This window comes from Tamandua tetradactyla, chromosome 2 (assembly GCF_023851605.1).
Source record: "Tamandua tetradactyla isolate mTamTet1 chromosome 2, mTamTet1.pri, whole genome shotgun sequence".
In the NCBI taxonomy this organism is placed as follows: domain Eukaryota; kingdom Metazoa; phylum Chordata; class Mammalia; order Pilosa; family Myrmecophagidae; genus Tamandua; species Tamandua tetradactyla.
Window position 1 is genome coordinate 215180592 of NC_135328.1, and position 13796 is coordinate 215194387.

Consider the following 13796-nt stretch of genomic DNA (forward strand, 5'->3'; position numbering starts at 1 on the left):
AAAATCCAGAAGGCAACAGTAGAAGAAAGTACTACCCATGCAGTAATAACACTGAATGTTAATGGATTTAATTCTCCAATCAAAAGACATAGTCTGGCAGAATGGATTAAAAAACAGGACCCATCTATATGCTGTCTCTACTCAAAGGACATGAAGGCAAGGACACAAAAGGACATTTACACACTAATATTTATAGCAGCATTATTTACAATTACCAAGAGATGGAAGCAGCCAAAATGTCCATCAACAGATGGGTGGCTAAACCAACTGTGGCATTTACATAAGATGGAATATTATGCGGCTGTAAAACAGAATAAAGTTATGAAGTATGTAGCAACATGAATGGACCTTAAGGACATTATGCCGAGTGTGATTAGCCAGAAACAAAAGGACAAATATTGTATGGTCTCACTGATATGAACTGACAGTAGTGAATAAACTTGGAATATTTCCTTGGTAACAGAGACCATCAGGAAATAGAAATAGGGTAAGATATTGGGTAATTGGAGCTGAAGGGATACAGATTGTGCAACAGGACTGAATATAAAAACTCAGAAATGGACAACACAATATCACCTAACTGTAATACAATTATGTTAAAACACTGAATGAAGCTGAATGTGAGAATGACAGAGGGAGGAGGGCTGGGGCATAAATGAAATCACAAAGAAAGACAGACAGTAAAGATTGAGATGGTATAATCTAGGAATGCCTAGAGGGTATAATGATAGTGACTAAATGTACAAATTTAAAAAATGTTTTTGCATGAGAAAGAACAAAAGAATGTCATTACTGCAGTGTGCTGAAAATAGATGGTAATTAATATTTTAAAATTTCAACTTATGTGTAAGACTAAAGCAAAAAATGTTTATTTGGTACAAATTTATACTTTGACTAGTGCATCTCCTAATATAACTTATGTAGATAGTTGGTTGAACACCTTAAGTACATGTATAGGACATGAGATTTTGTTGGTTTGTCCAGGTGATGCCCTGATGAATCCCAGAGTGATTTGATCAGTAAGTGGAAAAGTATTTGCAAAGTCCCCTTTGGGGAATGGTGAGAATGAGGGAAAACTCAACTTCCCCAAGTTGAATTCTTGATATTGTCACAAGCAGTGTGGACAACCACAGCTACAGGCTGAGCCCCCAGTCTTGGGGTTTGTTCATATGAAACTTAACCCCACAGGGGATAGGTCAAGCCTACTTAAAACTAGGCCTAAGAGTAACCCCCAAGAGAATCTCTTTTGTTGCTCAGATGTGGCCTCTCTCTCCAGCCAACACAGCAAGCAGACCTTTCCCCTGTCTACGTGGGACATGACTCCCAGGGGTGTGGATCTTCCTGGCAACGTGGGACAGAAATCTCAGAATGAGCTGAGATTCAGCATCAAGGGTTTGAGGAAAATCTAGAATGAGCTGAGACCCAGCAGCAAGGGATTGAGAAAACCTTCTCAACCAAAAGGGGGAAGAGTGAAATGAGATAAAGTGTCAATGGCTGAGAGATTCCAAACAGAGTCCAGAGGATATCCTGGAGGTTATTCTTACCCATTAAATAGATATCACCTTGTTAACCAAGATGTAATGGAGAGGCTGGAGGGAACTGCCTGAAAATGTAGAGCTGTGTTCCAGTAGCCATGTTTCTTGAGGATGATTGTATAATAATATAGCTTCCACAATGTGACTGTGTGATTGTGAAAACCTTGTGTCTGATGCTCCTTTTATGTACGTTGTCAACAGATGAGTAGAACATATGGAATAAAATTAAATAATAGGGGAACAAATGTTAAAATAAATTTAGTTTAAAATGCTAGTGATCAATGAAAGGGAGGGGTAAAGGGTATGGTATGTAAAATTTCTGTTTTCTGTTTTTGTTTTATTTTTCTGTTGTCTTTTTATTTCTTTTCCTGAATTGATGCAAATGTTCTGGGAAATGATCATGATGATGAATATGCAACTATGTGATGATATTGTGACTTGCTCAACAGTAAGAATTTAGTTATACATTGCACAAAACTTACTGAAAATGAAAAACACAAAATAACATACTTTAAATGACTGATATTTAAAGACAAACAAGTATCTAATATGTTGCTGCTAGTTCAATTATAAGTCTAGCTCAAAGTCCGTAAAATTGAAAATCATAGAACTGTAACCCATATCAAATTTTAAAATCTGTTCTATAATTACTTGTTGAATGTGCTTGGAAATTATTGCTTTTTTGTATATATGTTACATTTCACAATTTAAAAAAAAGTTAAAAAAAATAAAGTCCACACCTTATTGAGATATAACTTAAATAACCTAAAGTTCACTCATTTTAAGTGTACATTTCAATATTGATTTTTGAGTCTCTTTCTCAAAAAATTATTCATAGGATATAATTAGAATAATTGGCACAACTGACAAAAAAAGGCAAAATAAAAACAATGGTACAGTGGTTTAGATTCTTGCTTTTGAATCTTTCTTTATTAAAAACAGTTTGCTGGGCGGGCCACAGTGGCTTAGCAGGCAGAGTTCTCGCCTGCCATGCCGGAGACCCGGGTTTGATTTCCGGTACTGCCCATGTAAAAAAAGAAAAGAGAAAAAAAAAAAAAAAAAACAGTTTGTTGCGACTTCCGGAGAAGATGGCGGCTTAGTAAGGCATGCGGGTCTTAGTTCCTCCTCCAGAACAGCAACTAAAGAAACAGAAACAATACAAAACAGCTCCCGGAGCCATGACAGTGACCAAAAAGACAGCGTACCCCATTCTGGAACAGCTGAACGGGCAGGGAGAATCCGCTGCGGTGAGATATCCAAGGGGTGCGCACTTCCACGGGCCGGGACAGCTGGCGACCGGGGTCCCTTCCACACACGTGGCTTCCCGGTCCGACTGGGAACGTTGGATAGCGGGGCCCTCCCACCACGCTTGGCGTCTCGGGCCAGCTGGGCAATTTGGACCGGCACTCCCCCAAGCCGCGGTGCCTGGCAACCCCCCCTCCACGCACAGTTTCCCGGGCCGACTGCAAGATTCGGATTGGCAAGTTAAAGGAGCCACAGCATCTTTTACTGGTGGGACCCGCAGACAGACGAGCACCACGAGTGCCACCTACTGGGCAGGAAAAGAAAAACAGAGCCCAGAGATTTCACAGAAAAACCTTTCAACCAGCCGGGTCCCACACCCAGGGAAATCTGATCAAATGCCCAGACACCAGCAGAAAATAACAGATCACGCTCGGAAAATTGAAGATATGGCCCAGTCAAAGGAACAAACCAATAGTTCAAATGAGATACAGGAGCTGAGACAACTAATGCTGAATATACAAACAGAAATGGAAAACCTCTTCAAAAACCAAATCAATAAATTGAGGGAGGACATGAAGAAGACATGGGCTGAACAAAAAGAAGAAATAGAAAATCTGAAAAAACAAATCACAGAACTTATGGGAGTGAAGGACAAAGTGGAAAAGATGGAAAAAACAATGGATACCTACAATGGTAGATTTAAAGAGACAGAAGCTACAATTAGTGAACTGGAGGATGGAACATCTGAATTCCAAAAAGAAACAGAAACTATAGGGAAAAGAATGGAAAAACTTGAGCAGGGGATGAGGGAACTGAATGACAATATGAAGCGCACAAATATACTTGTTGTGGGTGTCCCAGAAGGAGAAGAGAAGGGAAAAGGAGGAGAAAAACTAATGGAAGAAATTATCACTGAAAATTTCCCAACTCTTATGAAAGACCTAAAATTACAGATCCAAGAAGTGTAGCGCACCCCAAAGAGAATAGACCCAAATAGGCGTTCTCCAAGACACTTACTAGTTAGAATGTCACAGGTCAAAGAGAAAGAGAGGATCTTGAAAGCAGCAAGAGAAAAACAATCTGTCACATACAAGGGAAACCCAATAAGACTATGTGTAGATTTCTCAGCAGAAACCATGGAAGCTAGAAGACAGTGGGATGATATATTTAAATTACTAAAAGAGAAAAACTACCAACCAAGACTTCTATATCCAGCAAAATTGTCCTTCAAAAATGAAGGAGAAATTAAAACATTTATAGACAAAAAGTCACTGAGAGAATTTGTGACCAAGAAACCAGCTCTGCAAGAAATACTAAAGGGAGCACTAGAGTCAGATAGGAAAAGACAGAAGAGAGAGGTATGGAGTAAAGTGTAGAAAGAAGGAAAATCAGATATGATATATATAATACAAAAGCCAAAATGGTAGAGGAAAATATTATCCAAACAGTAATAACACTGAAAGTTAATGGACTGAATTCCCCAATCAAAAGACATAGACTGGCAGAATGGATTACGACCCAGCAATACCACTGCTAGGTATCTACTCAAAGGACTTAAGGGCAAAGACACAGACGGACATTTGCACACCAGTGTTTATAGCAGCATTGTTTACAGTTGCAAAGAGATGGAGACGGCCAAAGTGTCCGTTGACGGACGAGTGGCTAAGAGAACTGTGATGTATACCTACGATGGAATATTATGCAGCTTTAAGACAGACTAAACTTATGAAGCATGTACTAACATGGATGGACCTAGAGAACATTATGCTGAGTGAGTCTAGCCAAAAACTAAAGGACAAATACTGTATGGTCCCACTGATGTGAACCGACATTCGAGAATCAACTTGGAATATATCACTGGTAACAGAGACCAGCAGGAGTTAGAAACAGGGTAAGATAATGGTAATTGGAGCTGAAGGGATACAGACTGTGCAACAGGACTAGATACAAAAACTCAAAAATGGACAGCACAATAATACCTAATTGTAATGTAACTATGTTAAAACACTGAATGAAGCTGCACCTGAACTATAGTTTTTTTGTTTGTTTGTTTGTATCTTTTGTTTTTGTTTTTTCTTTTTCTTTTTATATATATATTTTTTATTATTATTATTATTTTAATTTTCTTCTCTATATTGACATTCTATATCTTTTTCTGCTGTTTTGCTAGTTCTTTTCCTAAATCGATGCAAATGTACTAGGAAATGATGATCATGCATCTATGTGATGATACTAAGAATTACTGAGTGCGTATGTAGAATGGAATGATTTCTAAATGTTGTGTTAATTTCTTTTCTTTTTTTTAATTAATAAAAAAAATAAGCATAATAAATGTGTGATTCACTCAGGGCTCTATCTGAAATCCTACAAAAGTTGCATGCCCTAAGTTTACTTTCCAGAAACTGAAAACCTTCAGATGGTTCCTACACCACATAAGTCCTGAAACCGCGAGGTGCCAAGTCTCTCCAAAAACATCAATGATTTCCATCCCCCTTTCCCATATTGTCAACACCCCTTTTCAATGTGAAAAAACTTAGAATGGGCATAATCCAAATATCTGGAAAGATCGGGAGAAGGGTCAAAGGAGAAGGTGGAGTTATAACAGAGAAGGTAGGATTTAACAGATGAGTATGACTGCTGAATCATTATATTGATATTTCTTTTTAGTCTTCAGTGTCTTGGAGCAGCTAGAAGGAAAAACCTGAAAATGTAGAACCCACACCAAACTTTGAAATTTGTTCTGTAACTACTTGTTAAAATGTACTCTGAAAGTTATTGCTTTTTGTACATATGTTATATCTCACAATAAAAAATGTTAAATAAAAAAAAATGAAGGAGAAATTAAAACATTTATAGACAAAAAGTCACTGAGAGAATTTGTGACCAAGAAACCAGCTCTGCAAGAAATACTAAAGGGAGCACCAGAGTCAGATACGAAAAGACAGAAGAGAGAGGTATGGAGTAAAGTGTAGAAAGAAGGAAAATCAGATATGATATATATAATACAAAAACCAAAATGGTAGAGGAAAATATTATCCAAAAGTAATAACACTAAAAGTTAATGGACTGAATTCCCCAATCAAAAGACATAGACTGGCAGAATGGATTACGACCCAGCAATACCACTGCTAGGTATCTACTCAAAGGACTTAAGGGCAAAGACACAGACGGACATTTGCACACCAGTGTTTATAGCAGCATTATTTACAATTGCAAAGAGATGGAAACAGCCAAAATGTCCATCAACAGACGAGTGGCTAAACAAACTGTGGTGTATACCTACGATGGAATATTATGCAGCTTTAAGACAGACTAAACTTATGAAGCATGTACTAACATGGATGGACCTAGAGAACATTATGCTGAGTGAGTCTAGCCAAAAACTAAAGGACAAATACTGTATGGTCCCACTGATGTGAACCGACATTCAAGAATCAACTTGGAATATATCATTGGTAACAGAGACCAGCAGGAGTTAGAAACAGGGTAAGATAATGGGTAATTGGAGCTGAAGGGATACAGACTGTGCAACAGGACTAGATACAAAAACTCAAAAATGGACAGCACAATAATACCTAAGTGTAATGTAACTATGTTGGAACACTGAATGAAGCTGCACCTGAACTATAGTTTTTTTGTTTGTTTGTTTATATCTTTTGTTTTTGTTTTTTTTTCTTTTTCCTTTTATATATATATATTTTATTATTATTATTATTTTAATTTTCTTCTCTATATTAACATTCTATATCTTTTTCTGCTGTTTTGCTAGTTCTTTTCCTAAATCGATGCAAATGTACTAAGAATTGATGATCATACATCTATGTGATGATACTAAGAATTACTGAGTGCATATGCAGAATGGAATGATTTCTAAATGTTGTGTTAATTTCTTTTCTTTTTTTAATTAATAAAAAAAAAAACAGTTTGTTGCAAGGCCTCTTACTAAGTTCAGAGAAAAGTCTAAGCAATAAAATGTTCGAAGTTGTGCATGAACTACCCTGAAATGTGGGCTGGAATATCTAGCTTGCTTTTCATGAAACAAACATTTACCATTTGTAATCTCCTCTGCACAGAACACTGACAAATGGTCCATATAAGCAGAGGAGGTCCAAACGGTTTACCCAGCACATTTGCAATAATTTGTGTCTCAAAGTGCAATGATTCTGCTTTATCACAAAGTTATAGATTCTTATTAGTTTTTTTAAACATTATAAAACCAAACAGACCAAATAAAAATTGAAATACTGTGAAAAGACAGTCATCTATTTACTGCTCTGCTATCCAACTACAATCACAGTTAAAATTATACTTTGCGATTTTTAAATTATATGCTGATGTGTTATTTGCAAACATAATCAAACCCATTCATACATTTCTTTATCTTGTCTTTTTTTACTTAATGTAACACTTTCTCAGGCTTTTCATAATATTCATTACTAATTTGGGGTATACGTATAGTTTATTATCACTCTCCCTAGATTGGGAGTTGGCAAACTACGGTCCAGGGATTCAATTTGGCCCAGGGTCTATTTCCATAAAGTCCACAAGCTAAAAATAGTTTTTATGTTTTAAAAAGGTTGTAAAGAAAAAAAGAAGACTATGTGATAGAGATCATTTATGGCTCACTAAGCCTAAAATATTTACTGTCTGTTCTATAAAAAAGAAATATCAATTTAATGATTCAGTATTCATATTCGTTTGTTAAACCTTATCTTCTCTGTATAACTTCACCACTAACTTTGACCTTTCTATCCTACACTTTAGGGGTAACTTGGTCTTGGCCATTCTAACTTTTTCATGTTGGAAGGGGCTATCAATGATATAAGGTAGGCATTAAATTGATATCTCTTTTAGTCTCCAGTATCTTAGAGCAGCTAGAAGTAAAAACCTAAAATTGCGGAATTGTACCTCATGTCAAACTCTGAAATATGTTCTACAACTAATTGTAGTGCTGGGCTTTGAAATTTATTGCTTTTTTGTATATATGTTATTTTTCACAAAAAGGAAAGAAAATAGTCAATTGTGGTGATAAAAAATATTTAAGCATTCTAGCCTCCTATATTCAGCCAGAAGGAAAATCTGAGAGGATTGTATGATAGCCCATGACAAACTCTGGGGTCTGTCCCGTAACTTCTTGTTGAAGAGTGCTTTGAACACTATTGCTTTTTTATTTCTTTGCTTTGTATATGCGTTATACTATACAATAAAAAAATAATAATAATAATATGGAATAGGGAGATGGAACTAGCTGATGTTCTGGAGAGGATGGGCCCTGTAGGTTGCAGGACTTACCTGGTCCAGGGACCCATCTGGAGGTTGCAGGTTTCTGGAAAGTTACCCTAGTGCATGGAACCTTTGTAGAACCTTATATATTGCCCTAGGAGTTCTTTAGGATTGGCTGGAATGGTTTGGGTTGGGGTTTGGCAAGTTATGGACAGGGTGGCAATGTCTAACTGAAGCTTGTGAAAAAGTGACCTCCAGAGTAGCCTCTCTATTTAAATTCTCTCAGCCACTGATACTTTATTAGTTACACTTCTTTTCCCCCTTTTGGTCAGGAGGGAACGGTTGATCCCATGGTGCCAGGGCTGGACTCATCCCTGGGAGTCATCTCCTACTCTGCGAGGGAGACTTTCATCCCTGGATGTCATGTCCCACATAGGGGGGACCCTACCCTAAACTTTTAAATAGTTTCTAATGTGGGCTACTAATGCTACTTGAAATATCTCTGTGCATATAATTTTTCATAGTTTGGGCAACTTAATTGGGAGAGACTAACAAAAGTGGAACAACTGGGTTTGGTTAATAAAGACATTTCTGAGGCTGATACTGTCCCATGATAATTCTTTTGTAATATTCTAGGTATGATAAAATAAGAGTTCTTGATGGCAATAAGAATGGAAAGGAAGGCCCAGTAATCTTGTAGGTAGTACTTCTCTGGTCCCTGTTAACCTAGACATGTAAGTTTCCATTCATTCTGACTTAAAATATGAGATGAAAAAGCAGACAGAAGTAAACTATCAAGGTACCAGGTATATATAAAATATCCAGGCTAGCTATACTGGTCAAAAGACACATGGAGAGTTGAGTAAGAGAAAGAGGTGGCAGTCACAACAATAAGCCATCTGTGACAGCAGTAAACAAAGACACACCTGTGTGAGTATGAGATGACAGAAGAAACACACATTCCAACCCTCTGAAATGTCCTTGGCCTAAACCTGTATAGAACTGTAAATACAATATGTCCAGACAAGAAAGTTTCTAAGCAATTTCCCTATATTTTTGGGAAAAAAAATTTCTATCTGAGAAAGTGTTATTCTTCAGAAAGAAAACCTTGAATGGACCAGCAAAGTCAACCCCAACTATCCCTATCTTCATTTCATCTCTGAGATGAAAGAAGAAGCAGGCTGATCAGTCTCAAATCCAATCTTGTATGAATAAAATAAGCATTGGGAAAGATAGCTGTGACCTTCTAAGTGAATTATTCTAAGGTCTGGCAACATAAATCCACCTGCAAATTTGTAATAGACTATTGTGGAATCGGACTCCACTACAGTCAAAGTAAAAGACATCAGAAAATCTGGGTCACCTTGCAATTTTCAAGATGCCTTCAAGATTTCCCTTATCCTGTTATGGCTGAGGGATGTGCTGATAGGCTTAGGCACCACGGTTTGTAACCCTTCTCATTCTATCTCAGTACTGACTGAGGCAGATGAGGGGAGTTGCAGCTATCCTGCACAGTTTACTTCATGCCAACTTTTACTCTCCATGAAAGCCAGGTAAACCAAGAATACTATATAAACTTGGGTGGCATCTCCTATATCTAATTCCATCCCCATCCAGGTATCATCAGGAACCCATGAGTGGGTGCCATCACCACTGAAACATTGCCACCCTGGCTTAGGCTGGTGCATGGCTTGGCTTGGAATCACTGCATCCCTCCATGCTGGACTGTGGGGCACACCAGTGGTATACTGACAAAATTATAGACTTAATGACTGTAGACTCTACCGATATTTAAGTACTAATTTGCTATAAACCCGTGTCAAGGAATTTAGTAGTACAGGTACAAAAGAAGTCAGCTTAAGTCATTTTTCACCTAAGCAATTCTATAGAGAAACAAATTAGGAGGCATGACTTACAATCTTGGTAAAAATTTACAAGTTTACTATATATTTAGCTATATCTGTTGTTCAACTCAAAGAACCACAATAAGGAAGGAAAATAAGTTTGAAGACCACCTTGGCAAGCTCGAGCGCTATTTAAAATCAAGAAAGAAAAATAATGAATCTTGGGGTGTTCATAAGTATATTTTACTTCAGCATTTAATAAAAATCACCACTTATACCTTTATTATCATTAAGATTTCAGATTAATAAACATTAACCCTAGTTAAATTAGTTCAGTTATCCCGAACTTCTCAACTGTAAAGAATAAAATAAACAGTCCATGTTTAAATATACTACATCAACTATCATAGGGAAAAAGCATTCAATGGATCATTCAGAATATGAAAGAACATGTGTGCGTACACACACACACGTGAAATACTAAATGGACTTGGCTATTTCACCCTGACTTGGTCTTGGCCTTTTGCGTACTAGGGAATAAGAGAAGGTTCTTGAATTTAATAGCGACATTGAAAGTCATGCTTTAGAAGGGCTTTTCTGGCAGAACAGTATTCAGTTATTTAAAGCAGTGGTTCTCAGCTGGGAATTTGCAACATATTCTTTGGAAAACTTAAAAAAAAAATACTCACACTTGGAACCTACCTCAACTTGCTGAATACCAGAATAGGGGAGTCTAGGCTCATTTGATTTTCAAAAGACTCCTTTGTGATTCTGTTTCGTGCATCCTTGTTTAAGAACTACTGGATTAGAGACTAAAAGCTCAAAGAACAGTTTGGCTTTTGCAAGTATTCTGAGCATGAGACCAAGGAGAAGAGAAAGAATAGTGAAAATTTACATTTTACAAGTACTTATATCATATTTCAGTAAGAATGTTAACTCTAACAAAAGGATTCAAAGAAGAAGGAAACAGTCAAAGATGACTCCTAGATTTATGCCATAGGTGCCTGGGAGAATGATGCTGATAGGTTGGCAGGAATTGCTAGTTTAAGAGAGAAGATTTTTGGCTTTTATAATATGTTGAGTGTTGAGATAATGGCTATATATCAAAGTGAACTCCAGGGGACTGAAATGTATTTTATGCCTTGCTTTGTCTGAATCCTTCATTCATTCTCTTTTGGCAGTGAGAAGTACTCAACTAGTGAAGATAACCCATGCTATATTGACTGGTAGAGTTGATAACGCTAAGCTTTCATTTGATAAATGTTATCACAAAAATGCCTGAGATATTAAAAAAAAGAAAGATCTATGCAATGGAAAACAAACTGGAAAAATCTGTAAAAAATATATAAAAAGATTAATATCAATAATTACTTTAATCATTTGAAACAAAAAGTAAAATCAATAAACAACCAGGCAAGAGAGTTGAACAGATAATTCTTACAACTGGGAAATACAATTCATTCATTCATTCAACAAACATTTACTGAGCTCTTAAATCAGGTACTACATTTACTAAGCTCTTAAATCAGGTAGTGTTCTAAACACTAGTAAACAAGATAAAGGAAGTTTCTGGTCGTGGTGAGAGAGACCTGCAGAAGTTTATATTCCAAAACCCAAATGTCAGTTTATTCTTATCACGCCAAAAAGGGAAGGGAAGGAGGAGAGGAGGTGAGATAGAACCAACAGAAACAACATGTACTCACTGGTGGAGCTGCCCTGCATCTGAATGATGCATTTAGACTCCTTGCTGGTCTCTCGAGAATTGAAGGGCCGCACACGGACTGCCACCTTCACTGAGGCTCCCGACATGCCTATGCCCTTGTTAGAGATATATAGTCCAGAAATAAAGAATCAAATCTTCTTTTGAAGTTATGTTCAAGTTTCCTTTAAAAAGAAAAAAAATCATACAAGGTAATCAGAATTAAAGAAAGTATGGGCTGACTGAAGCATGAAAGCTACTTACGATCTTAAAACTATTTCTTCCCATTTCTAAAATCCTTATCCCTTTTCTTACCTGGAAATCTTTTACTCTCAACAGTAAATTATCAAATAGAAAATTAGAGACTGAAATATGCTTTACTATTCCACTACCTCTTTCCCATACCTAAAAATCCCTAAACTCAATAATAAAAATAAATGGCAAAATAACAGGTATTTTACTCTCTCTGTTTTTCTGGATTAATTTTCAGAAATATGAGAAGCACAAAATGTTTATCTGAAGATAGCTCCTTAAATAACTAACCTTCCATCTGCAAAGCCACTATAACTTTTCTTTAAAGAAATGCACTTGTCTTTCTATACTTTAATAACAGTTTTGAAAACATTCAGTTACATGATGCATAATTAAACAACAGAGGACAAAGATAAGCTCTTTTACTCTTAACTAACCAACGATTTTCTTAAACTTACAACAATCCTTTCATATGTATCTCATTCGATCTTCACAACCACCCTGTAAAACAAGTAGAAAATGATCCAAGACCCAGGTTCTATCCTCAAATGTGCCACTAACTTATGGCAAAATCAAAACATGACACTCCACCAAATGAAGACACAGGAAAAAAAAGTGAACATTTTTTAGAGGAATGTCTTCCCAACAGAGCAAACCCCAAACTACTCTGTGAAAAGAACCCATGCAATAATTTCCACAAGAAACAAGAGATCCCTCTAGACAGGGGAAGAAATCTGTATTATATCCATTATATAAAATCTTCAAAAGAACCATATTAAAAAGTATTAGATATTATCTTCAGATAAACATTTTGTGCTTCGCATGTTTCTGAAGATTAATCCAGAAAAACAGAGAGAGTAAAATACCTGTTATTTTGCCATTTATTTTTATTATTGAGTTTAGGGACTTCTAGGTATGGGAAAGAGATAGTGGAATAGTAAAGCATATTTCAGTCTTTCATTTTCTATTTGATAATTTACTGTTGAGAGTATAAGATTTCCAGGTAAGAGGGATACAGACTGTGCAACAGGACTAGATACAAAAACTCAAAAATGGACAGCACAATAATACCTAATTGTAAAGTAATCATGTTAAAACACTGAATGAAGCTGCATCTGAGCTATAGGGTTTTTTTGTTTTGTTTTGTTTTGTTTTTTACTATTATTATTACTTTTATTTCTTTTCTCTATATTAACATTCTATATCTTTTTCTGTTGTGTTGCTAGTTCCTCTAAACCGATGCAAATGTACTAAGAAACGATGATCATGCATGTACGTGATGATGTTAAGAATTACTGATTGCATATGTAGAATGGTATGATTTCTAAATGTTGGGTTAATTTCTTTTTTTTCCCGTTAATTAATAAAAAAGAAAAAAAAGAAAAATAAATAAGTAATGGGGGAACAAATGTTAAAATAACTTTGGTAGATTGAAATGCTAGTGATCAATGAAAGAGAAGGGTTAGGGGTATGGTATGTATGAATTTTTTTTTCTGTTTTCTTTTTATTTCTGTTTCTAAATTGATGTAGACGTTCTAAGAATTGATCATGGTGATGAATATACAACTATGTGATAAAAAAAAAAAAAAAAAGATTTCCAGGTAAGAAAAGGGATAAGGATTTTAGAAATGGAAAGAAATAGAGCAAATTCAAAACTATTCTGTAAAAAGAACCCATGCAATAATTTCCACAAGAAACAAGAGATCCCTCTAGACTGGGGAAGAAATCGGTATTATATCCGTTACATAAAATCTTCAAAAGAACCATATTAAAAAGCATTAGAAAGAAAATATTTAAGAGTGCTTAGGTTTATGAGTCCCATTACAAGCAGCCCCAATCAAACTTATATCTGCCCCAATTTTTCCCACATACTGAAGTAGAGATCAGGAAAGCTAATCTCCAATTGGACAGCTACAAATATTTTCCCAGGAAAAGGTAAAAAATAAAACAAAACAAAATAAAAACCCAGAAGTCATTCTCTATCACATGTTCTTAAGA

General features: G+C 36.0%; 1 protein-coding gene across 10 annotated transcripts in view; it reads right to left on the minus strand.

Moving 5' to 3' along the window:
* Window positions 1-13796, minus strand: part of KIF1B (kinesin family member 1B) — a 192930-nt gene that overhangs the window by 169579 nt on the left and 9555 nt on the right. For 9 of the 10 annotated variants that reach the window (XM_077151351.1, XM_077151352.1, XM_077151347.1 and 6 more), the window contains exon 2: window positions 11551-11731. In XM_077151351.1, coding sequence (XP_077007466.1) covers window positions 11551-11656 — 106 coding nt within the window. In that variant the 5' untranslated portion in view covers window positions 11657-11731. Of the gene's footprint in view, window positions 1-10549; window positions 10698-11550; window positions 11732-13796 lie in introns of those variants that run through there. The other variant, XM_077151354.1, reaches the window with a different exon arrangement.